The 24,689-nt window shown below is 36.7% G+C and overlaps 1 protein-coding gene across 3 annotated transcripts in view; it reads right to left on the bottom strand.

Annotated features, from left to right (window-relative positions):
• Positions 1 to 12,409: 12,409 nt before the first annotated feature.
• Positions 12,410 to 24,689, bottom strand: part of SRBD1 (S1 RNA binding domain 1) — a 137,860-nt gene continuing 125,580 nt past the window's right edge. For all 3 annotated transcript variants that reach the window (XM_062571923.1, XM_062571922.1, XM_062571921.1), the window contains 2 exons: positions 16,126 to 16,310; positions 12,410 to 13,410 (listed from right to left, as the gene is read on the bottom strand). In XM_062571923.1, the coding sequence (XP_062427907.1) occupies positions 13,121 to 13,410; positions 16,126 to 16,310 (475 nt within the window). In that variant the 3' untranslated portion in view covers positions 12,410 to 13,120. The remainder of the gene's footprint in view (positions 13,411 to 16,125; positions 16,311 to 24,689) is intronic.

The following is a 24,689-nucleotide window of genomic DNA, read 5'->3' on the forward strand; positions in this document are numbered from 1 at the left end:
AAGAAGATGAGGGCCCCATGGCTGGCTGGCTAGCCAACTGTTATTTTAACTAAAAGCAGATGCTCTTCAAGAAAGAATAGGTGCAACTTGCCCTTTTATGCAAGTCACGCTCAATTCACAACCATTTTCTTAGATGTACACCTTCAGCACAGGAGTTCATGTGACCTAAATTGAATGTAATAATCCAGATGGGAGTATAGCGATTCTGCATCCTTTCAACTAGAGGGTCATGTTACGCAGCTCTCCTATTTAAAAGCATATAAAAACATGAGCTAGAGTGCAGCTGAGAGTGCAAGAGCTTTAATCTTTACATTATCCATATGAATGCACTTTCTATTTTTGTTTACCGTGCCATACAAATCTAATAGCTGCTGCTTAAGCACGAGTCAACACTATAGAGCAACAAATAACTTCAGGCCTCGGTATTCCCAACTTTCACGTTTCAGTCACCCACCAGTTCTAACTTAACCTAGGTCAATTGTAACTGAAAGTTGTCGCCAGCTGGTGGTGTAGGTAAAACCAGCGATCTGAATCCACCTGCACATATAAAAAGAAAACAAAGGTGTCCGCAAACAGCAACAGGATGGTTATCTGAACAAAAATGTGAGCAGGGAAATTGAACTGTGCTCATATGTAATAGGATCCCTCTAGGCAGATGGAGACTGAAGAGCTGCCCTCTTTTACTAAAATATTTTCCAGTTATATGAAAGGACTTCAGGTTCTGCAGCCTCCAAGCTCAGCCCCTTCTGCGAAGAGCAAATCGACCTCTAAGCAAAGCTCTGCCAACATCATCGAATCGTAACCTTACTTTGTCAAGTACTACTTTCTTAACAAGCACTGTAATTTTACAGCACTTTCATCATTTCATGTGAAATCTATTTGATCAGTTGTTAGATTTTAAAAGACGCCTTCCAGACTGCTTGGTCTAGGCGCATATCCTCAAATGTCTTGATAAATGGAGGGTGGGAGGAAATCTGGAGCAGGTTCTCTTTGCCAGCCTGCCACTTCTGGGGTTCTGTCTTCCTGAGCTAGATTGAAATATGCCAAATTGCATGCGCTGTTTGTTACCTTACAGAGCCTCCTACTCACAGGACGCATCTTTTGTTACATATGGAGGTGTTAATCCTCTGGTAATCAACAGCTTAATTAGCTCCTAGTGGAGATGAAAGGCTCCCCCCCCCCACCCCGTTTTGTGTTGTTCCTGATACTTCCAGCTTTTTCTTGTTTTGTTTTATTTAAAGAACCCTGCAGTGTTAACAACTCCTGCAATAAATCACATAAATAAAAATAAAGCAAAACAAGGTCTACCAGGAGCTCCATCTTGGGTTTTGCCTACAATAGGAAAGGCAGTTTTGCATCATTGCTGCCACATTGTTGGGCCTTCTATTATAAATAAACCACAGGAACTTTTACCCTTGTGTCTTCTGAGCCTTGTTTTCTTGTGTAAATGCAGTCACCAATAAAGACAACAGTGCTAGAGTTTTTAGCCCTTTTCCTAGCACTAGGAAGAAAGCTGGAGAAATCATTAAAATAATCAAAAAGGTAGTTTACTTGGGCTATAACTCTTGCCTCGTGTGTCCTCCATATCTGTTGAATCAATCCAAACTTACAACTGAATACAAGAGCCTAAAATATATACTGTTCATTCAAATTTTGCTTTGTCCAAAGTAAAAAAGTGGTTGTATGTTTACATGTGCACATTTCTTCTAGCTCCACACATACACCTATTTACAAAACAAATTACTTAAAAATATAAATGATTTCATAATTGACAGTAGAATTAACAGGAATTATCCTAGCTGAGTACCTTAAACAAAACTTAAAAACCTAAGATGATGATGGGCTGAGCATACAATAATTGTTATCATAAGTCTATTCATAAAGTTACGTCCCCTTATCCTGCCACTGTTCAATTATCTTCATGTTCTGAATGGCCTACAAACACTTCAGATATTGAAGACTATAATGTTTTACTAAATGTATACAAACATCTTCATATTTCCCTGCATTATCTTCCTGTAGATAACAGTTTGAGTTATGGACATTTAAGAGCTTCATCTGAACATATGAGTGCAGTATATCTTACTTATCTGTAAAAAGTCTCACAGTCAAATGTCTTAAGTGTAAAAGAGCATAAAAAATCCCTATGTAAGACATATCCCACAGCAGATGGCTTCTATGTGCTACCATATTAAAGATGTAAATTAATGTTTTCTATTTGTGTGTGGTGTATTTGTTTATACAGAATAACACAGTTTTTAAATGTGATTACAAAATCGATGTCTCAAATACTTAAATGACCGTCAATTTCTGAGCACCATGCACTTTTTCATATAACTTTTTTCACAGCATTTCTGCAAGGTACTATTATTTCCAGTTTACAGATGGGGATCTGAGGTCTGGAGAAACTAAACAAACTCAAAGTTACCTAGAAAGTTTTTGAGCCTGTGTTTCTCAAGTCTAATTGCTGCCCCACATCCTTCTCAATTAGGACATACTTTCGTACATTTGAAATACAGTTGTACACTGAATTTACGCACTTGACTTCCAAGTAATTGCCTCGTTTTTTTCATTACCCAATATAATCTGATCAAGAATAAACCAACAAATAAACAAATAAAAAAATTGAATATTCCTACCATGTTGGAAATATTAAGTACACAATACTCTTACAGCCTTAGCCAATAACAGTCTGCAGTGAGAAGATGTTTAGTAAAATAATTCCATTAAAATAACGTCTCTCTTTGCTTGCGTTCTTTTTAAAAGTTCTATGTTCAGATTCAGATCTATAGAAATGACTCTGCAGTCACTATAAGAAATACATAATTCCACATTTTAAAAGTATGTGATATAATATATATGAACACAAATTCTCTAGCACAGATACTCATATTTAAACAGTCATACTGTAAAGATGGCTCTATATATCATTTCCGCATGAAAGAAACACTTTGTTTGGATCAAGCTTCATTTAAATGGCAGACAACAATCAAATGTAATACGATTTTGTATTATGAAGTGATCAAAATAAAACAATGGAAAGATAAATCAAAATGCACACAACAAAATCTATTTATTTTATTTGGAGACACTGTGGACTTGTCAGTTACTCTAGAAGAATTTTATGAAAATATAATTAACCTGCAAAATCAAATCACCTTTCTTTCTCATTATATATAGGCCACTTCATAACAAGGCATATTTGAAGTACTTGCCTTGCTTATATGATTTAAAAAAGAACCCTGTTTACTTTTATTATCAAGCATCATATTAAGAACTTCAGCCTGCAAGTGCCATACCACCTTTTAAAGAAACTAATTGCAAGCCACTTTCAATATTTCTCCTGGTTTTAATTTAATACCCTCAGAGAGACATAATTGGGCTGAAAGGGAGAGTATTCACTGAAGTCATGAATTTGCTGTATAAATACAAACAAGGAGGAAAGCTAATACAGTAAGGGACTATGGGATTAATTTTGAAATTGTCTGATTAGTGGATTGTTGCCCATCAATAATTGCCTTATATTTTCCCAAGGCCCTGTCTTTATTGGAGTCTGGCAAGTGCATCTGCCTACAGATTCCCTCAATCAGGTCTTGCAGCTGGGAGGGTCTTCGGAGAGATCGCAATTGTAAGCCTGCTGGGGCAAGTTGTTAGCTGAAGCAATATACACCAGACATGATGAACAGTCAATCTCTGTTCCATGGATAACATTTTACTTAAAATTTTCCTATTCTGTTTGGTATAAGTTCCTTCAGTATTTATTTTAGTGAAGTGCCATTTATCTGAATCTGAACAAGAAAACAACAACAAAGATGTTTCTGTCGGATACAGTAAGAACACTGCACAGACACATCACAGTACACTTGTATGTTGTGCTTTTTTATTCTTGCTGGTTAGACAAGTTTTGCTCCCATAATGTGCTATTATGAGAAAGGTGCAGCAGTAGGATTTTACCAGTGCTAAAGCCACTGGAAATATGAAACAAACATTTAGAAAACTCACGCAGAAGTGTGGAATGGATGTTGCTAAGGTGCAGTTTCATTTAATTAACTCTTTAAGTAACTAACTTTCATAGTAGTTCTAACTTCAGAAAAACAAAACCTTTTTCTTTTTTCTGCACCAAAGACGACAATGAACCTGCACTCTTGGCCAAATGAAACGTGAACTACTACTACTTGGCTTGTTGATCTCCAATCTACAGAATGAGTATCTGCTGACTGATCCTACCACTGACATCGTATTTTCAAAACAACCAAAATACATTTTTCAAATCATTTGTTTATGGCAAGTCTCTTATTAGACATACTTATGTCTATTTTATCAGCAGTCAGAAATATAAAAAATAAAATCTTTGAAGACACTTATTTACTAACAGGAACGAAATAATGGAACAAAAATGCTGTTTATGATGTTTATATTGTTATTCTGTGATCAGTATATTGGACATTCAGTTTTCAGCTATGATTGTATTCCTTATAACCATCCAGATACATGATTCTATGGAGTACTGTAATTTCTTACTTGCAATGCAAAGTTAATAGAGTTTACCTCCTAGGCTACTGTCTCTCACTGGATATGACCAGCCAAGCTTCAGCCTGAAATGCTGACTAACAATATTAATAACTACTACTTCTACAATCTGCATCATTAGCTTCTGTAGGTCTGACAAGGAGGCTAATGCTACTGAAACACAGCTTCGCATGTAGTGACACAGACCATCTTAATGTAAATCCCATCCGAAAATTCACTCCCATTCTACTGCCATTTGGATACAATTAAAATTCCAGTTCACTGACGGTGGGCCTCAGTTTGGTGGAGTTTTTCCTTTTTCTTTAAACACTTTCTGTCTTTCAGGTGCTTGATTTTAAGCATCATTCATTTATTATCTTTTTCAATACATAAAAAATACACACTATAAAGAAGCTCTCCTTGAACCAAGACAGAAATTTGTGCAAAATTTTGCCTTTCCGTGATTGTGATCTGATAACCACCAAATCAGTTATTACTGTAACTGTCACCCTGATTATAAGAAAAGTGTTCTAGTATTTCTTGCAATGAACATAGATACAAGTTACATTTAAATGGCATAGAACATGCGTTGAATACAAAGAAATTCTACTTTACATCTGAAAAGAAAACTCTGCAGTTTTACCTATGACACAAGTCATTGCAGAGCACACTAAAAAAAATGGCACACAGACATGATGATAAACCAGCAATATTCAAATGATATTCAACAAAGAAGAGAGGTGGTTTGAAGAAGCAGTTCCTTTGAGAACTGGAAAAGGAGCAGAATTATTGCAGAGGCTTTTGACCATGGGAATTTTTTTTGGGGGGGGGAGGGGAGGGAGATAAGCTCAAGTTCCACTTTACAAGAGGGTTTTTGTTTTGTCAAGGCCAGATTGTCATTACTCCTGCGAAGTCTACAAGGAGTGCTCAAAGTTATATCAGTCCCCCAAGAAGCACATCTTTGCAATTTGGTTCAAGGAAGAAGCTTAATATTTTGAAATGTGGAACACAGACTGAGACATAGACTTTCAAAGATTTCCTGTTGACAGACAGATATCTTTTCTGTTATATCATTTTGAATGTATTGTATATATTACAAACTTTACCAGGGAGCCCATGATGTCCACAAAAAGCATCAACATAATGTCACCATGGTCATCTCTCAGACTCATCACACAAAATAAGCTAACAGACTGTCTTCAGCAGATATAATGACTCTTATTTTGCCTCTTAGATTATCATTCTCTTGTATGTACAAGAAAACACAAGGCCTTTTAGAACATACTAAAGATTGACATACCTGGACCAATTCAAAACTAGACAGTCCATGAGAACCTATCCTCAAATTTAAAGCTGAATAATGATCTCAGCTGTAGAGAACACCAAGAGAGACGGTCTTTTAGGCAAGCATAGATTTAACTGCTTTATAGTCTAACAAGCCTGTGTTTAGATCAAAAACAGTTAATCATCAGTACAAATCCCCAAATCATTTTTTCTCTTAGGAAAAAGCTACCCAGTACACAGATATCTGGATTTTCTATTTTCAGATTCTGATTGGCTCTGCACCTAGCCTCATACACTGAAAGCAGCAACACACCAATTTCAAGGAATCAAAGAAAGCTGTGAAGAAGTCCACTTTCAAAGACTACTCACCAGGAACAAATGAGCAAAACTTTTTGTGCCTGCACCTGCCCACTGTGTTGGAGCAGTGCACCACTCCAAAACCGCCTTTACTGATGGTTGACACATGTACACATGACAGTTGCACTTCTTCAGTCAGAAATGTGAATGAGTAAAGATTGACCTACTCATAGTAAACCAGTTACATGTTCTTCCCCAAATCTTTCTCTTTCCTTCCATTTCCCCCTTCCCATCCCTCCCTCTCTCCATCGCACACAAAAGCTTTCACAGTGCCAATATACTCTGGTCTCTGGTATGTGGCAGTTTCCTCTCTCTGCCGAGCTATTCCACGTATTTCATTTTGAGGTGAAAATACTTTCCTAAGATTTCACTTATATTCAGTCTTTTTAAATGACCCCCCAGCATAATGGTTCTGCTTATGACATTTTTTCACATACCTCATCATGAGTCACATGGAAAAAAATTCACTGCTAAGCCACAAATAAAGGCAGACTCTTTACTAGAAACATGACTGATGATGAGAACGCAAAACAATTTCCAGCTTAGCTGACTGCATATTAAAGATACTTTTCATTTAGTAATAAATAGGGAAGGTAACATAAGCAGATCAGTAAGATAAGGAGAAAATAACACTTGCCTTAACTATCATGAGGGTAGTGGTCTCCTAATTAATTGTCGAAGACAAACAGCCTCTCCACAAGTAAAGCACTGAACTCAACCAGCTTCATCAAACCAAAGGGAATCTAAGTGTTTACTTAGTCAACTAAGTGTTGATCAGCCTGGGAGAAAGATTCTTAATCATTACTCCCTTCTTTGTTGCCCCTCACGGAGGAGAACAAAAACAAAAATTTCTCCAACAATATGACTTGGCCTACTATATGAATAAGCCTTAGTCCTCCCAATTCTAGACGGGCTAGAGGGAGGTAAGAGCTCTAATTAGTGAAATATAGAGTAAGCAGGCCAATCTCAAAAACTTGTTTTCTCCTAGTCAGTTTCACCTAGAAGAGGTGAAACTTGAGCAAATTTGAGTGCCAACTCCGAACCTTTGGTTAAACTTAAGGTTCTCAAAGGGACAAGAGGCATCCTGCTCTGGGCACTGCCAGCAGTCCCCGCTCACTTTCAAAGAGTGGAGAATCTCTTAGGATTCTTGAAGCACTAGAACATGCCCAGAATGTACCCAAACGCTATGAAAAGAAATCCAGCAGGCTTATCAAGAGCAGCAAGTCATGTTGTACATGGTTGCACAGAACTTCAGAGGCATACTCCAGCACCAGCCCCTTCCAGATTGAAAAACATGTGGCTGTGATCTTCAAGTTGCAGAGTCTGTAGTAAAGTCTATGGTGCAATAGGTAAACTTTTTAACTTCTTGAGCTGCTGCTCAGGCTCTCTAGAAATTGCCATCAACTGCAGAAAAGCTTTATGAGAACCTGTCAAGAGTGACTTATTTGTCTAACTGAAAACAGACACAATCAGTCAAGGTTCCAACATGGATTAGATGGAAATGATGGTCAGCTTCGAGAGACACCTCCAAATAAGCAGCTGCGCTCTTCCACAGTGCCCTGCATGTTCCTGTAGATAGAAAGGATTCAGTTGCAGCTTTCATTGTAGGAATTACTTGGAAGCTTACTGGAAACAAGCAATAGTAGTTCTCTAACTTCATTAGTCATTTCGGTGTGCTGTAGGAAACTTTGATATATTAGTTACTTATGAAGCTTCAACGAATATGGATTCACAGGAATCTTTCAAGATGAAATGCTGCTGAACATTTACAGCTTTTACGCCTGTGAGGAGTAGGAAGAAAGCTGGGATCTGTACACTGAGGTGCTCTCAAACGCTAGAATGCTTCTAACAGGGAGGAATTGAATTACTGACTTGCTAGCTGTTATCAGACACACTCTTGAACAAAAGGGATCAGCATATGGCCTGGCATATCCCAGTGGTTCTCTCAGCATCCTTACAGAACTGATACCTCTGAAGTTGGAGGTCCTTAAGGGAAGCCAAATGACTACATACATTTCCCTCAGAAAGACTAGAAAAGCAAGGCTGCTTTTCAGTCTGAACCAAGAACTCTGCTAACATCAGAGCAGATGAAGTTCCTTACATAAAGCTCTGAAATTAAGTAAGTACCATTCATGCTTTTTCTGTACCTTCCAGGCATACAGTTTCTAAGTGTATTTGTTGTTAAATAAATACAGACACCAAGCTCAAGACAAACTGCCACATAATTGCTATATTATTTGTTCTCCTGAACTATGCATTACCTTTGCTTGGTATGCAATTTTTCTATTGCATGCACCCCACAAAGCCCCAAATTCCAGCATGTCTATATGCCATATGGACAAGCTTCTCCAACCGTCTGCTCCTCATGGAAATTCTATTTGTTTTCCTATTGATTTTATTATGTTTAACAGCATACTAAATCATTCCTGAGGTTGACAAGTTTCTGGAAAATTGATATATGCTGTCTAAAACTGCCTGAGGCAGGAATAAAAGCAAAACAAATGACTTCTTTTAAACTCTTGATTTGCATTACTACAGCGAGGCATACAAGTGCCATCTTGTTTGGCAGAATTCTTCTCTTTTGTATAACGTCTAAAGCACAGGAAATCTTTAGAAGCTGTCTTTTTGGCTCTGCATATTGAAGAAATGGGACTGTAAAATTCAACAATATCAAGCGAGGGAGAGACTAAATGCGTAGACTGTCAGCTAAGACCAATGGACTGAATTCTCTTGTGGAAATGTGGAACAGTATGTAGATGTCTTGGAATCTACAGCCTAAGGCAAAAGTAAAATTTTGAGTAAGACTTAGAAACTTTAACTCTTCCCCTGAGAAATGCTACTTCATCCTTTAAGATCAGGATTAAGTAGCTTTTTAAATCTTAGGGACATCACTACTGGGCACTACAGAATTTTATTCCATAGACTAGACCGCATAGTGAAGAGCACTTTTTATTTTAAATGGCAAAAAGCACACAGTCAGAATTTTTTTCTTGGGTTAGAAACACCACACACACACACACATGCAAAAGAGGGTATGTGTGGAAACAAATAGGAAATCTGAAAGCCACAAGAGTTTAGGAGGAAAATGGATTTAGAAGATAGGATTTTACAACTTCCAGACATTAAGACCTGACAAAAACTGGGACAGTCATACGAAGATTTTCATCTTTGTTACACTTACTAAGCTTTTATAAAGGCTGTGTTGTGGCAAGGAAAAAGCACTAAAAATCCTTTTTTGTGGGAAGTAGTTAAGATACTGAATTAGCTGACAAATGATGGGTTGACATTTGTAGAGCTGCAAGCAGCTAAGATCTTAATGGTCAAAATCTTCACATTTTGGTGTGATTCAAAAACTCAGAGAGATACACATGAGGTCTCCTAGTAGTCCCTGTGATGCTGCAGAATAACCTTCTGAGCTCTGCTTGCGAAGAAAAATCAGAACTAGCTCATGAGCAAATAGGTTTATTTCCAGATCAGTCCCCTGGGTAAGAAAGACATTTCCTGCAAGTGAAACAGTGAGAAAAGCTGTCTCAAAGGAATGTGTTTCATCTATTTAGAGAATTCTATGATCTCCTAAGAGGTACAAACAAAATATAGAAGATGCTGCTGTTATTGAGCTATTGTTTTTCATCTATTAAATGATATTAAATGATGTCAAATGATGCCACATTTTGCTACATTTTCCTAATATATAGCCCCCGGGCCAACAGCTGTTTGGACATTTGTAGTTAGAAGTGTTGCCATCAAGGATGCTAAATACTCACTGTACATGATTGCACTCATGCTCATCTGTTAAAAATGGGAGCTTTTGCCCACTTACAAGGGCATTTGATAACGTCAGAGGAAGACACGGCCAATAAAATGCAAACACCCTGGAAAGACCACACAACGCAACATGTACTCTTTCTTGAAGCTCTGCTGCCACTATAGCAACATCTGCCTTTGCAAATGCGGCCAAATTGGTTAACCCTTTGAAACAAAACCAAAAGCCCTCTGGGTGGAAGAAACAATGCTGAATGCTAGGTGCTCCTAGCAGAAAACATTGAACTTTCTACTACAACAGAAATGTAGAAAAGCCTCGCAAGCAATGTCAAACAGCAAAAGGTGTAATAGGAAAAGAAAAAAAAAAAAAGAATCATACCTTCTTGAGAACAGAACAGGGTATGAAGTGTTGAAAAACAGTTCTCCATTCAAAGCACACATAAAAATACATTATCCCAGAGATGGAAAAACTGAATGTCAAGCAAAAGGAGTCCAAAAGAGACTAACTAATAGAACTATGCTATTAAGCCATGAACACCAGGACCTGGGCTGTAGAAGTGCAGCTCAGGAAAGCACATGGCATTCACAAGGCCAATTAACGACTTATTTGCGTACAGCTATCTTTTCAGTGGCGTAAGTCTAACAGTATCAAGTTAATTTAGACTTCTACAGGTAACATACACAAATACAAGTACCTGCACATATATATGTAACAAATGTAAGGCATATCTCTGGCTAATATGCCTGCCTTCTAATTACTCACTTTTTCATAGACTTGTTCTATCAAAATTTTTGACCAGTCTCAAAAGAAATATTCCATCAAATCCAGGCTTTCCAGATAAAGCAACCTGTCAGAAAAGTTATTCTTTGTTGGTCACCAAAAGACTCCACCATCTCATCAGAACTAGGAAAATCAAATATAGGCAAGACAATCTTGGAAATAAAATTGTGACATTTTCATTTACTAAGTCTGCTATAGTCTAGATCTACATGGCAATCTGAAGTGACCAGCATAACTAATGGCCTCTGAGCAATGTGTCTATCCCTTATTCATGCTGATAAAATCTTCCACGATTCACTATACTCATCTGTCTCTCTCCTCTTGCACTTTTGAACATTCATATACAAGTTCAGCCATCTATGTAATACTGACATTTTTTTTTCTCACAGCATACATTCCAGTAAGTTTAAAAATGACTTTCTGATACCTTCCCAGTGCTGGCCCCAGGGCTCATTTAAACTCATCTTTAAAAACTATTCAGCTTTGTGCACAGAAAGAGTAAGGTTTTGGGTAAAGCAAAACTGTATTTTTCTTCTCGCAATCAGTAATGTGGTTTAACAGATTGTACTTAGGCCGACACATTTAAATACACAGAACCACAGCATGTCCATCCAAAGTTGCTTCGTAGTGTTTCAACTTGAAGACATGAAACAAATGCTTAATCTTCAGGATATGAGTTTAACTGACAGAGAAATAGGTAGGCAATGCCTCTGCATAGGGAACAATGCTTTGGAAATGAGGGAAAGAGGTTTACTCCTTCAGAAACACAGACATATTTTGATGCTGCAAGGTGGGAAGTGGAAAAGAAATTGCTTTCTTTTCCTTTAAAAGCGTGCCCCTGATTCATAAGAAGCTTTAAGATATTTTTTTTCTGTAGCATTAGTAAATACAAAGGATATAGTCAACTCAGTTAGCAACCTATCAGTTTACAGATCAAATGGCAAACTTCCCAAGCTTAAAATGGGTTCAGAGATACAAATGACAGATGCTAGAAGAACTTTAACTGTCTAGCAATATAAGACTAATTTCACTGATGCATATATTCACCTAGCAAGAACTAAGAGCTAATACAGTTTTAATGAACATCTTTAAAAATATTTTTGATCTGATAAATTATGGAAGTTATAAATCTCTGGATTGTATTGATTGTACTAAGTTACTTAAAATATTTTTTTAATTGTGGGGGTTGTGCTTTTCTTTTCTGAGACCATTTCAGACAGTATTTTGGATACTACTGGACTAGATACTAATCATTATTAGAACCCAACTCCTTAGTAAGACTTACTCCTGCCATAAAACAAACATGCAGCAGAGAAGGGAAAATAGTTTAAATGAATGGCTTCATCTATCATTTTAATTTATCACAGGCTCTGATATTCAACCAAATGAAGTTTCAGACAACTAGAGAAGGCTTCTGTCAGTAGGATGTACAAGATTTTACTATGACTTTCTTTTTCAGAGAAGTCTGATCCTGCAGGCATTTTCTTAAAGTCTCAGAACTGTTCTACTTCTGTTGAGTATGCTGAAGAAGCCCTAGAAGCTTCAGACAATGGGAAAACAAAATAGAAAACAAAACCTAAGAGAAAAGATTCTGACAAGTGCGTTCTCACAAGAACATCCTTAAATTGAAATGTTATTGATGTAGCACATGTTGGAAACAGAGTATTACGACTCTTAAATCACTTTTATAATCAAGTACATGAGAAAGGGTGGTCAGAAATGTTTTTATTATGTACAAGTATAGAACAACATAAATGTTTTTTGACACCTTTGAGTAAAGTTTCTTAAACCCCAAGGTATATCCAAGTGAGTTAAAGAACGATAACTGATCAAGCAATGATAAAATGGGAAAACAGAACTCCTAATAATGTAGTTCAAATAAATTATAGCAGAATATTTCTGAACAGTCAATAGTACTAGCAGATGCTCTTTTTTCAGTCTACTTTTGAAAAGATGTCACCAACTAAACTTAAAAAGATTATTTTTTCTACAACTAGATACCCTCTTTAAATTCTCTTCCAGAAAACAGGCACGCTGAATGACTGCTTTTTTGCGGGCGCAATGGATGTGTCTGCTGGAGCAGTACTGGCCAAAGACTGCTCGACAGAGCAAATCTTGAACAGACAGAATAGATAAGAGATCTGTCTGACAGCCCACTGGAATTTCATTTACTCTGTAGACAAAATAAGAAGGTTGCTTGGAGGTAATCCAATAAATTGTTCCAGCAATTATTAACAGAAAGGATTCAAGAAATGTGGAAAAACTGTTAGATTAAAAAAAAAAAAAAAAAAGAGAGAGAGAGATTGAAGGTTTCAAAATCTATTCATTTTCAACATTCTCATTAAATGCCTGAAGTTTTAGAATCTTGCTGACAATACCTGACATTTAAAATGAAGCAAGACTCAACCATAAAAAAAAAAAATCCTCTCATAAAACACGAATAAGATCCAACGTTATCCTTAATCGAGGAATATCAACATTAAGGACTTTAACTTCTACTCTTTCTCCAGGACCTAACCCAAGACTTCTTCTCTTCTTCACTTTAGAAAGTTTCGCTTCTGTTATGTTTCGCACTGGAATCAAACCGGCTTTTCCCACACCAATATCAACAAAAACTCCAAATGGTGTTGCATTTTCAACTTTTCCAGTCAGAACAGTACCAACACTTAGGTCTTCAAGACAGACTATGCTTCTCTTGAAGTCAGGTTTATCAAAATCTGTTACAAGAAACAAGAGACAAAAATAAGACATTGGAGAAAAAAATTACATTTTTTTTCTGAGGGTTGTTTTTAGTTGATTGCTTCTAATTAAGAAGTCATCTCAAGGGAGCTCTCAGGCCCCAAATACTGCTTCATTAATTTTTATATAAAGATCTATCTGTGATAAAGAACTGATTTCTTCTATTTTATTGACCACTTCAAAAGATCATGGTTATTGGAATCCATGGTTAATGGAATAATAAGGATAGTGAGCTCTGTGGTAGGAGACTAGCACAGAAGATCAGAAGCATACAGTAGCTAGTGGCTGTGAAAGATTGCTTAAATATTCTTGGAGTTGATGGCAAAAGATGGGATGTTAGAGGTAACTCTTACTTGAGCTGCATAAATCATACTATAATTCCATTTCAGAATGCAAATTTGTATCCAGGAAGGTAAACACTCAATCTCATCACATAAGAAGCAATAGAAAAGTCAATGATGCACTAATGTTCTTATATCACCACAACTCACACTTGTTGTTCATCTGCATCATGACATGCATTATCAACTGCTTCTTTGCACTGACAACATCAAAAGTCACACTCACGATTTTAAGCAGGTAATATCTTAATGTATTCAAATTCACCTGGTATAGCTAAGGTTTTTCAAACTCTAATTACTTTCCACTTTCTGCTCCTGCACAAAACCCTTCTAAGCCATTTAAATAGTTTCCCTTTCAAATTTTTCCTGTTGCTGTTTTACCTTTTCCATGATCCACGAGGACTGAGATTTTTTACACTCCCTCCCCAGCAAAGAGCAGCACCAAACCAGGATTCTAAAATTTTCCTATATTTGCCTTTAAGATATAAGAGGGGAACAAGCTTTTAGCTAAAATGCACTGGAAATCAATGAGAGTCTTTGTGACTTCACCAGGCTTTGGATCAGACCCCAAGAGAATACACAAGCTGGCAATGGCAGCAGTAGACTTTGAATGACATCAAAGTTTCCACTGAAGGAATGTACCTAATTGCTCGAGTCCAAAACGGTTAATCCTTTTGTAACATTATACTACGCACTGGCACTTCAATGAAAAAAGCAACTAAACAGCCGTTCAGGGCAACGACCACAACAAGATTTGGAAGAATGATGGGAATCCTTTTAATGTTTGCAAATCTGTTTTTTCTATCCTGGCAGATTCATCACTGTTAGCTGCATAGCTGTTCAATCTTAGAAAGACAATTTCTTACGATTAATGCCTTGTAAGGCCTTCACTAGAGAAAAGGATTCTAAAACAATGTTAAAAATATTCTGTTCTCTTCCTTTTCCCAAACATTATGTTTTCCTTGTACGAAATTCATTCAGAAAAAATAAGCAATACAGAATTTCAATTAAACTTGACAGGATGCATAGAAAAGCTAAACAAATTACACTTAGTAGTATGATATTGCTACCTTACTTTATTATTATTATTATTATTTACTCTTTTCTTTTTTTTTTTCCTTTTTACTCTTGCACTGTTGGGAACAACAGCTCCCAATCTTAAACTGAATCTTAAACCAAGATTATTTTTTAAACCAGTGTAGAGTGTAAACCGCTCAGTGTGCCTGAGACCTGTTAACCATTACCCATTCACTGACAGTTAATAGTGAAGTTGCAAAGACAGTGCATTACAGCTATACAAGGCCACTAGGAGGACACCTACTATAATTGAGACTTGCCTATCTTCTACCTCGAGCTTGAGATTTCAAAGCTGGAATGCAGTTTCATCCAACAAAGGAAACTAGGCTAGTCCTTTAACCATTTCTGAGTTATGATGCTATGATAAGCAAAGTTCCAGTCAGAGACTCTGTCTACAGTAATACTGAATGTTCCAGAGTAGCAGAATCTGAATATTATCACTGAAGATTCCCTAATGTGTTTACATTGATATCTTTATATCTTAATAATCTATCCTACTGTAATTTAGATGCAAGACTACCAGAATAAATGAACTCACATAAAACAGACATTTTCGAGATCACTAGTGGGAAATATTTAAAAAAACTGCAAGGAAATTACTAATGAATGCAAAAAATGTGGAACAGAAATGTTATTTTTCTTAAAGCATATGTTTATTATTTATTATTTCAAGCCTGTATCTTTGCCATCTACCTTTATCTCTGGCTGCTGTAAGAGAATCCAGCTGTAAGTTTAATGAAACAACAGCATCTCCAGATGTTTTACTTCATTGCCTACCTCATCTTTGCTCCCCCACCTCAAACTGTTCAGCACTATTGCAAAGTTCTACCCAAAGGTGGGTCATGAGCCATGTGCTCCAATTACACTTTTCTCCAGGAATTACTGCAATAAAAGAGCAGAATCACACACTACTGCTCAATAGACTTTTACTACTACTGTTTCAGGTTGGTCTTAGCATTCCCCTGCAATGGAGAGCCAACACAGATCTAATCAGTATAGAGTTAACATATTGAAACGATTTCATTTGTTAACAGCCATACAACTCCCCTTCCTATGGCTGAAAAGGCCGTGATTTAAGACAGGATTCACACTCCTTAATTGCTGAGCTGGAAAGAAACATCTGATTACAATATACCCTTTACCATGTCTGAGAAAAGAACAGGAGTTACATGTCCACGAAAATCTACGACCACCTTTAGAAGAAGAAAATGTGCTGTTCTAAAACTGGTATGTAAAACAATCAAAACTGAGATTACAGCTTTCACAAGGGTTTACCTGTTCTGATGTCAAAGCCTTCAGGCTGAGTCAGACCATCGACGATTAGCTGCAATGTGTGCACTGTTGTGTTTAGCCTTTTTGCTACTCCTTCCAGTCCTTCCTTTTGAATTACTGCATTTACTTTTTGCTGCATATCTGGCTTTCCTATGTCATTTGGGTTTCCTCCAATGAAAGATAAAAACCTGAGAAGTTCAAACAAAGATATGGTGAGAGATTTGTAACATCCTTTGGTGGTACACTGGACTTTCATTACATTCAGGGTTTTAAATTACTTTTGCATCGATGCATGAGAAAACGTCTTTTAAAATACCTGAACAGCAAACAAACCACTTCTTAAGTGCATATCCTCTCAACTCCTCATTGATCTGAAACAAACATGGAAACTTGGAGCCTATCTGCACGCACTTATCTCCTGGAAGAGGTTCCAGGACTGGAAGCAAGATTTCAAAATGGGAATCACTTCTTAGATTGATGACTTACCTCATACCAAAAACTAATCCAATCATGACTGAAAGATGCCTCTTATCACGAAAGTTCACTAGAAATAAGTGAAATTTCTATAATATTGTCATTTTTAACATCTCTCTGGTTCAAATGAAAATGAACAGCAATCTAGTAAAACTATAATGAACATTTGAAATATTAAATCAATACAAGAAATCTTTAACTGAAATTAAGAACAACAAATACTTTACATAAAATACTTCCCTCACCTAGAATCATGAAATCAGTAAGGTTGGAAGGGACCATCTACGAGCGTCACAATCAACAGTAATTAGTTTTTTCAGAAACAGAAAAATTATCAAGTAAAAGTAGTCATGCAACACAAATTATTTCTCCCTACTGTTATATGCATATAGGCATTGGGGAATGAGACAAATTTGGACTGACATCTAAAAGGCTGAAAATAAACACCTTAAAATTAGAAAATACACATCTTGCCCTGAGATCTCTTAAAAAAAAAAAACAAACAAACAAACAAACTCAACAAAAATAACCTCTTACTGAGCTTTCAGTTCCACAACGCTGGCACATGTGCTGGGGCAAGCACAGAGAGACAGTGACAGACCTTACTCCCTAGGCAACGATGCTTTGGACAGTTTATTTATCACTGAAGAAGTGTTCTTGTTTTGGTGAAAGACTTCAGAATGCAAAACAGCAGCCTACGACATTGAATGACTGTCCCGCTCCTAAGCGAATATTCCTTTCACACTGCTAACAGGACCCCTCCTCTCCATCCTCATGTCGCTTCCCAGCGCCTGACAGGTGTAACCTACTGCCCACAGGAGACGCGCAGAGCAGCGGCTTCGTGCCTTGCACGCGGTGGGATCGTTCCAGCTCCGCAGCAAAGCAAGGCTCCCGGCACTCGTGGCCCCCGCTCCCCTCAGAAATACGCACCCTGCTTCAATCGAAGCCTCACAGCCAGTGTTTCTTTTGGCAAGAAAAGCATCTTTTTTACCTGAGAAATCTGACTGAAAGTGCAGGTGGTAACTAATAAAATGTTACATGCATTGAAATTTAAAATGAGCTTTTTCCTTCAGAAAACAAAATTGAAGGAACAAAATATAAGCAATATCCTGACTTTCAGTAAATCACAAAGTTCATCTCTGAGCACATGGGCACGTCCTCACTCCAAACTGCCTGCTGATATCAACAAGAGGAAGATCCCAGTCTAAAACTGGCTGTCAGGACTTCCAATCTGGTACTGACTTAAGGGGCAACCGTGGTGATTTAAGAGTCTGCTAGCTGAAATACATGCAGTTGCATTTCAGACTCACAGATACCATTTTCTCACTAGTTTTCTTCATTTACATGGGTATTTCATGTGGCAGAATGTGAAAAAAAAAAAAAAAAAAAACTTACACAAGATTTCAGTGGGTGACTGTTTTAATTGACCAGATTTCAACTTTTAACACCATTATTATTTTCAAAGTAACCTGAGGTGGTTTGAAAACAAAGCAAATATCAAAACAAAATGCAAAATTGTGCAGTATTAAACACAAACCTTTACTTCCAGGAAGCAATGCAAACACTACCTCTACGCAAAGATTTTGCCTAAGAGCAGCCAACATACAAAAACATCAGACCTTCTGTGACGGCATCTTCCACCTACCGCAAAAAACCCATTAAAAGCGGCTGTAAGGACGACACCGTGAACGAGCGCAGGTCCGGGCAAAACGCTCCTCAGAGAGCTGGCGGGCGCGAGCGGCCGCGGGCTGGGCGCTGGCGCGGCGGCCGCGGGCGGCAGCTGTCCGCCCCTTGAGTGACGTGCCAGGTGTAACACGCCAACCCCTCAACCTTCTCAACCTTCGAAACGACATACGCTCCACCGAGCGCCCCTGCAAACAAGTTTGCTGACTTTCCCGTACTGGGCTTTATTTTCCTTCCAATGGAAATTCAGTTCGAGTACCTCCAGGTGACATGTTTTATTATTATTATTTTTTTCCTCCTCCGGCAGGATTTTGCAGGAGCGAACCCGCGCGGCTAAGGCAACGCGAACGCACTGCGTTATGTGCAGGCTGCTGGAAAGAAAACCAGCAAGAAAAAACAGGATGTAAACCAGGCGCCTGATCCCTCAATTTCTATTCACAGAAGTTATTCCCTCCCCTACCCCCCTACACCCCCAAGGAAATCCCAATGCAAGTATTTACCTGGTATTAAAAAGAATCCCTCATGTAGGCAAAACGGTAGGTTTGGGCCCCGCATTAGCAATTATAATTGTTTCAGTAACTTAACCGGGTTACCGCTCAGGAAAAAAAATTTGGTTCCAAGTGAAGAATGTGCTTAAACATGTGCCCAGTTTTAAGTACATACGAAGTCCCACCAACTTCAAGAAAATTATTCTTGTTTTGAAAGTTTGGCAATTATTTAAGAATGTTTCACAATTATGGGCTATAATATAGACAGAACAAGGTTTAAAAAGGCCCAACATGCACAAACACATACACAAGAAATACCCATTACAGAAAGAACTCAGTTCTTTGCAAAGTCTTATCTCTTTAGGTTTCGGTACAAAATCTATGTATTAAAATATTTTCAGATAAAAGCAGTTTCTTAGTGGCTACAGACGTGATTTAAAAAAATACCGTTTAATCTAGTTCTACTTTTCATGTATCATTTTTCACTGAAATGAGCATGCTTTGAAGGCACTCGGAATAAAAATCGATATAAAGTACAGATCTTTGAGTGAAGAGTGGTTCCTTGTATTGATCATCTCTATTTTTAAATGTCATTGCTAAGAACAAAGTTAAATGTTTCCTTATTAAAAGAAACCAACCTAACAACTTCCCTCAAGAGTTACTTCAAGGTCAGGAAGAAAAGAAAAAAACATTTAGGTCAGTAGTGAGTACAACCATGATATGGCTACAGGGGGAAAAAAATAAAGGAGTTTCCTCTAATCTTCTAATTTTGGTCTCAGTTATGGTAAACTCTTTCAATACAAGTCTTCAAAAGTATCTAACCAAGTTTGTAAATGACAGATCCAGCTGCACGAATATAGGAACATAAGCACTCCACAAAAATGCAAGTCCTCCAAGTATTTTCCATGGCAACACATATAGGCTAAGTAACATGTTGCACTAGTTCAAGTGCTATGTTTATCTACTGAAAATTTACAAAAGCAAAAGATGAGATTTTTTTTTTCAGAAGTGAGGTCATTCTTGTAAGATATACTATTTTTATTTCCTCAAATATCGATGGTTTGTGTGAATGGTGAACTTTCCATGTAAGGAACAGCAAGTTGCCAGTACCTTAGGAAAATATTACAGAACAGGATGAGATTTAGCTGGTTTAGAGATTTACAGTTTCAGAATTTCAAGATTTAGATGTTACTCAAAAGCTTTTACAATCACGGTTGTTTTAAACGCAATCTTTGCAGTGTTATAAGACCTGCAGAGAATGGTCATGGCTAAATCACTGATGTTTTTATTTAATACATAATTTCATCCATCTTACCCAGATAAAGAAAGAAAAGTAGCATAAATGTAACAAATAAGCACATCATGTTCACTTAACACACACATCTGCATGAAATTATAGCACAGCCACTGCAATGCCTAAAAGATAATGTATATTTCAGTGGAATACAAGAACAATCAGAAAAGAGTAAAATATAACTAAAGGGACACCTTCAATAAAATTTTAAGCAGCTATTTAACTTCCCCAAAAAGCTTCTTATAGTATGCAGGAGTTCTAAAGCTTTGCAAGGGTTTTAGTCACAGTCATTCTGTTTTATGTAATCATTTCCAGCAACACAACTTAAGAGCTGGGAGTACTGGGTTCATTACATTAAAGCAACATGATACGCCATTACGTCTTGTCACAGTGCACACATGAATTAATGGTAATGCAACATAATCACTCTGAAAACAAAACAACTTTGCAACAGCATGTGCTTTGTTAGGTAAAATGTACATACATGACAGTAGTAAACTGCTAAATTATGCAGATATTTATCTTTTAGTAATGTTTTGAAATTGAAAAGCATTATTTGTATAATGCTGATGTTGATTGTTCTCATGCTATTTTCTTTACTTGTATAAATCTTCAGCATTTTCAACTACTAACATGGACTCTATATATCAAATAATATTTGTGCATTACTCTAGGTAATTAGTTGCTGGATACAAAAAGTTAAAGTTTCCAAAGTGCTTATGTGGTTTGCCCATATACAAATATTAACCAATAAGTATTTTTCTCAGATGCATAACTTTTTAAAATCATAGATTATCTGAATGTATGCAGAAGACTACAGAGCACTCAAAAAATTACAATATTTTTGAAAGTACATGTGAGAAATGATGAGTTCGAGAAAAAAAATTCAGATATCACTACACTGCAGTGTGGCCACTTTGCTACCATAGTGTCAGGCAGGTTGTCATTAATTGTTCTCATAACTATCAACATATCATATAACTGAAGCATAACCCCGAGCTACAGTGCAGTGAATCATCATTAGTTATCCAGAAAGAATCAATACTGCAGCTAAATGAGATCACTCAATAAAAGAAGCGTCATATTTTTTTCTTCAAAATTATTATTTTTTAATCCAACTGGTAGGAAATCATCTAAGTTTTCAAATCTTCAAACAGTTTTATGGGTCTAGTATTTACAGCGTAAACGGAGGATAAATTCATTGTAATTAAAAAGGTCTCAATCATTCTTGTCAACTGGGTTGCACATAATATAAATATTTTAAAATGTCTTCTATCAAATGGCTATTAGCATTTAAAGTCTTTTCTGCTCTTTAATTCGTTAAGAAGATAATTTTCAAAAGTAAGTGCTCAAAAATCCAGGTATTAAGTTGAGAATCAGGCATGTGAACAAACTGGTGTTCCAGAGTGATAAATATCAACTATTATTTATTGGGTTTAATGGCCTTAATTCCATAATTGTTCTCCTTAATTAGGTTTAACCATTTGCTACTAAAAATAGACATAGCATTCATTAACTTACTGAGCTTAACTTTTTCATGCCCTTTTTTTTTTTTTTTTTTTTTTAAAGAAACAAAAGGAATTATTTTGCACATTAAACTGCTTGAATACACACACAGTCTGCATTATCTGGGCAACTACAGGCTTGCAGAAGTGGACAAAAGGTTTTTCTGATGAAATTGTAGTGAATTAAATAAAAGATATCCTATCACAGTAAAAATTCCCATCCTCTGTAAAATATACACATTTCAAGTGTAAAGAACACAAAATTCTTTCACTAGCTCAAACACCCTATCACATAACTGATTTATTCCTTTCCCAATTTCTGTTCTCCTTACGGATCAGTTATTGGGTGACAGAATGGGGACCTGGAGAGAAGCAAGGCAGCCAAACAGAGAGCTGGCAAGGCAGTCAGAGGAAAAGCATACAGTTGTGTTAAAGACAGAAGAGGAAGCCCCTTTTCTTTTGTAATACCCTCCTTAATCAATAGCTTTCCTTCTCCGTTTCCCTGAGTGTCAGTACTTGCCTTCAAAGCTAGAAAGTCCAGCTACTTGCTGCAGTTTTTCAGCACAGCAGCTGAGATACTACCTATCAGCTGCTAAAGCCACCTATTTACCAGAGTGGCAGAAATAAGAGAAACACCTGAAAAAGACATCAATCCGTCTGCAATGAAATACAAAAAATTTAACAACAGGATGCTCTCTTTTCCAAACCATTTAACTCCAATTATTTTTCTGGTGGGATGTAAGGACATAGACAAAGGCTTTGCTGATTCAAAGTCCTTTGGGGGCAGCAAGAAGCATTAGCAATACCCAGACTGAGGGGGAGGCCAGAATCTTCACTACAAGTCACTCTGCTCAGGATGTCAAAAACTTCTCTTAAGGCATTACCAGCTACAGTTAGCAGTGCAATCCTTTGCCAGGCAAGGCCTTACAACCGTGTAAATTAGCCAGGGAAGATTCCCACTTGCACTAGGCTAAATCACAACTTTAGATCTCTGTTCTGAACAGTGGTAAAAGATTTTTAAAGTCAGACTGACTGAAATACAACCTGCCTGCCAGATGCTGCAATTTGTGAGCATCAAATACACATGCTGATTACCAATCTTTATCAAAGAGTATTTTTTATGAGATTTAAACAAAATCAGCAAACGTTAAGGTTCTTTTATATGAAACTAACTACACTTATCAGACTAATGCAACAAAGAAAAATGTTGCCTTTTCTTTCCATCATTTTGGTTTATAACCATAACCTGGTTGTAACTTCTGGGGACTTCCTAAACATTTCCTTGATTTTCCTAGCAGTTCTTTTACAATATGTACCAAGAAACTGGATATGCTGTACATGTTGTATTAATTGTATGTATAAGATTCTGCCACTATAAATTGGTTTGCACATATAGACTCTTCATAAACTGAAAACAGTTTCCCTGCAGGAAAATATGCTGCCTACAAAGTACTTAATTTTTTTTCCCTTTAGCATTTAAGAAATTATGATTCACAATATTTAGAGATGGTCCTAGGCTTGATCACTACACATGACAAAACCAAGCTTTGACAGCGCACAAACCATGAACAGAAAGGTTTTGGTCATCTGCACAATGTGTTAAGTTACCAGTAGGATGTTTTCCAATTATTTTACAGAAATTGTACAGATTTTAAGTTAAAATGACTAAATGCCATAAATCAATCATACCACCACCATTTGTACCACCATAGTAAAGATTACATCAATGTTTCCATTATAAAAAACTTATTTTTCAGGGGTTTCTAATTCAGCCATAAAAATTGGCTCCTGTCTAAAACTTGGCAACCAAAGTCACCACTTGGGAGCAATTTAACCTTTTTCCCTTTTTCTTTTTTCTTTTCTTTTCTTTATTTCTTTCTTTTTTTCTTTTTTTTTTTTTTTAAACTGCTTGGTCTCTCGAGCTACAAAATAGTATAAAAAAAGAAAATTGGTGGTTTCAAGTTTTGGTGGACTGCTATCCCTCAAAAACATTGTTTTAAAAACTGATAATTTTGTATGTCATTAATCTGTAATGTGGACTACTGCCTTTGGGTAATTTGGGTGGAAGCAGTGGATAAAAATTACTGGTTTATTTTGTTTAAAAATAAATGTAATTTCCCATGACAACTTCTAATCCAATAAAATTTTCATGAAAGCATTTTTCTCATGGAAATATACAGCATAAGGAAGCCTTTATGGTTTGTTCATGCAGCATCTATTCCAGTCATTTAGACTGCTATGGCAAGAGATACATAATACTGGATTTTGATGCCTTTAACCAGATCTGCCCATCTTATTCATGATGTTGGTAGCACAGATCCATCTGTGAATGTAAAACGGCCCCTGACAAAGTGCTGAGAAAGTTCTACGAAAACAGAAAGTCTCTTTGAAAGCGACAAATAGTGTTACTCGGAAATGTATTAAGTACCGATTCTAAACCACTTCTAACGGTCTCAGTGGTTCTTGTGTACATTTGATTTGAAGTATAAAAACTATCAATTAGATAGATTTTAAACCAGAGCAGAGTTAAACTTTAATACTGATACTCAAAAATACCCATCAAATGGTGTCCGTCTTCAGTAAGACTCCTCAAATCAGCAACATGAACATAGTTTGACGTACAGCCTCTCAGAAGCTGAACTTAGGCTCAGCAACAGGGAATTACAAGCCCAGTTCCATCCACTGTCCAAAGTTATCAAAAGTCTTCATCAGGCCTAAAATGTTTTGGATCATATTTTACATGCAGAATGTATTCCTAGTAAAATTTTACTTATTTCAAGTTTATGCAGCAAATTGCTTTGGAAGACAATTTCTTTAAGTTCTGAGAAGCTTAACAACTTATACACTTCTTCTGAAAGGTCAGTTTAAATATATAATCATTACTAAACTATAGCATTAGTTGCTTCAGGGGAAGATATCTGGTTTATATTTAGCCTTTGTCATCAGTGTCCATTTTTAATACTACACCTCTTGGTTTTTGTTGCTGCAGAACAGCTGTATTTTCTTTTCTTCAAATAGCTATTTGCAGTTAAAAAGCCTTAAGGATATTTCCCTATTTCCACACAGCATTGTGTGTCATCTATCCACTCCATGTTAGTATAATCTATACCACAAAAAAATATT

The sequence above is a fragment of the Rhea pennata genome, chromosome 3 (assembly GCF_028389875.1).
Source record: "Rhea pennata isolate bPtePen1 chromosome 3, bPtePen1.pri, whole genome shotgun sequence".
Lineage (NCBI taxonomy): Eukaryota > Metazoa > Chordata > Aves > Rheiformes > Rheidae > Rhea > Rhea pennata.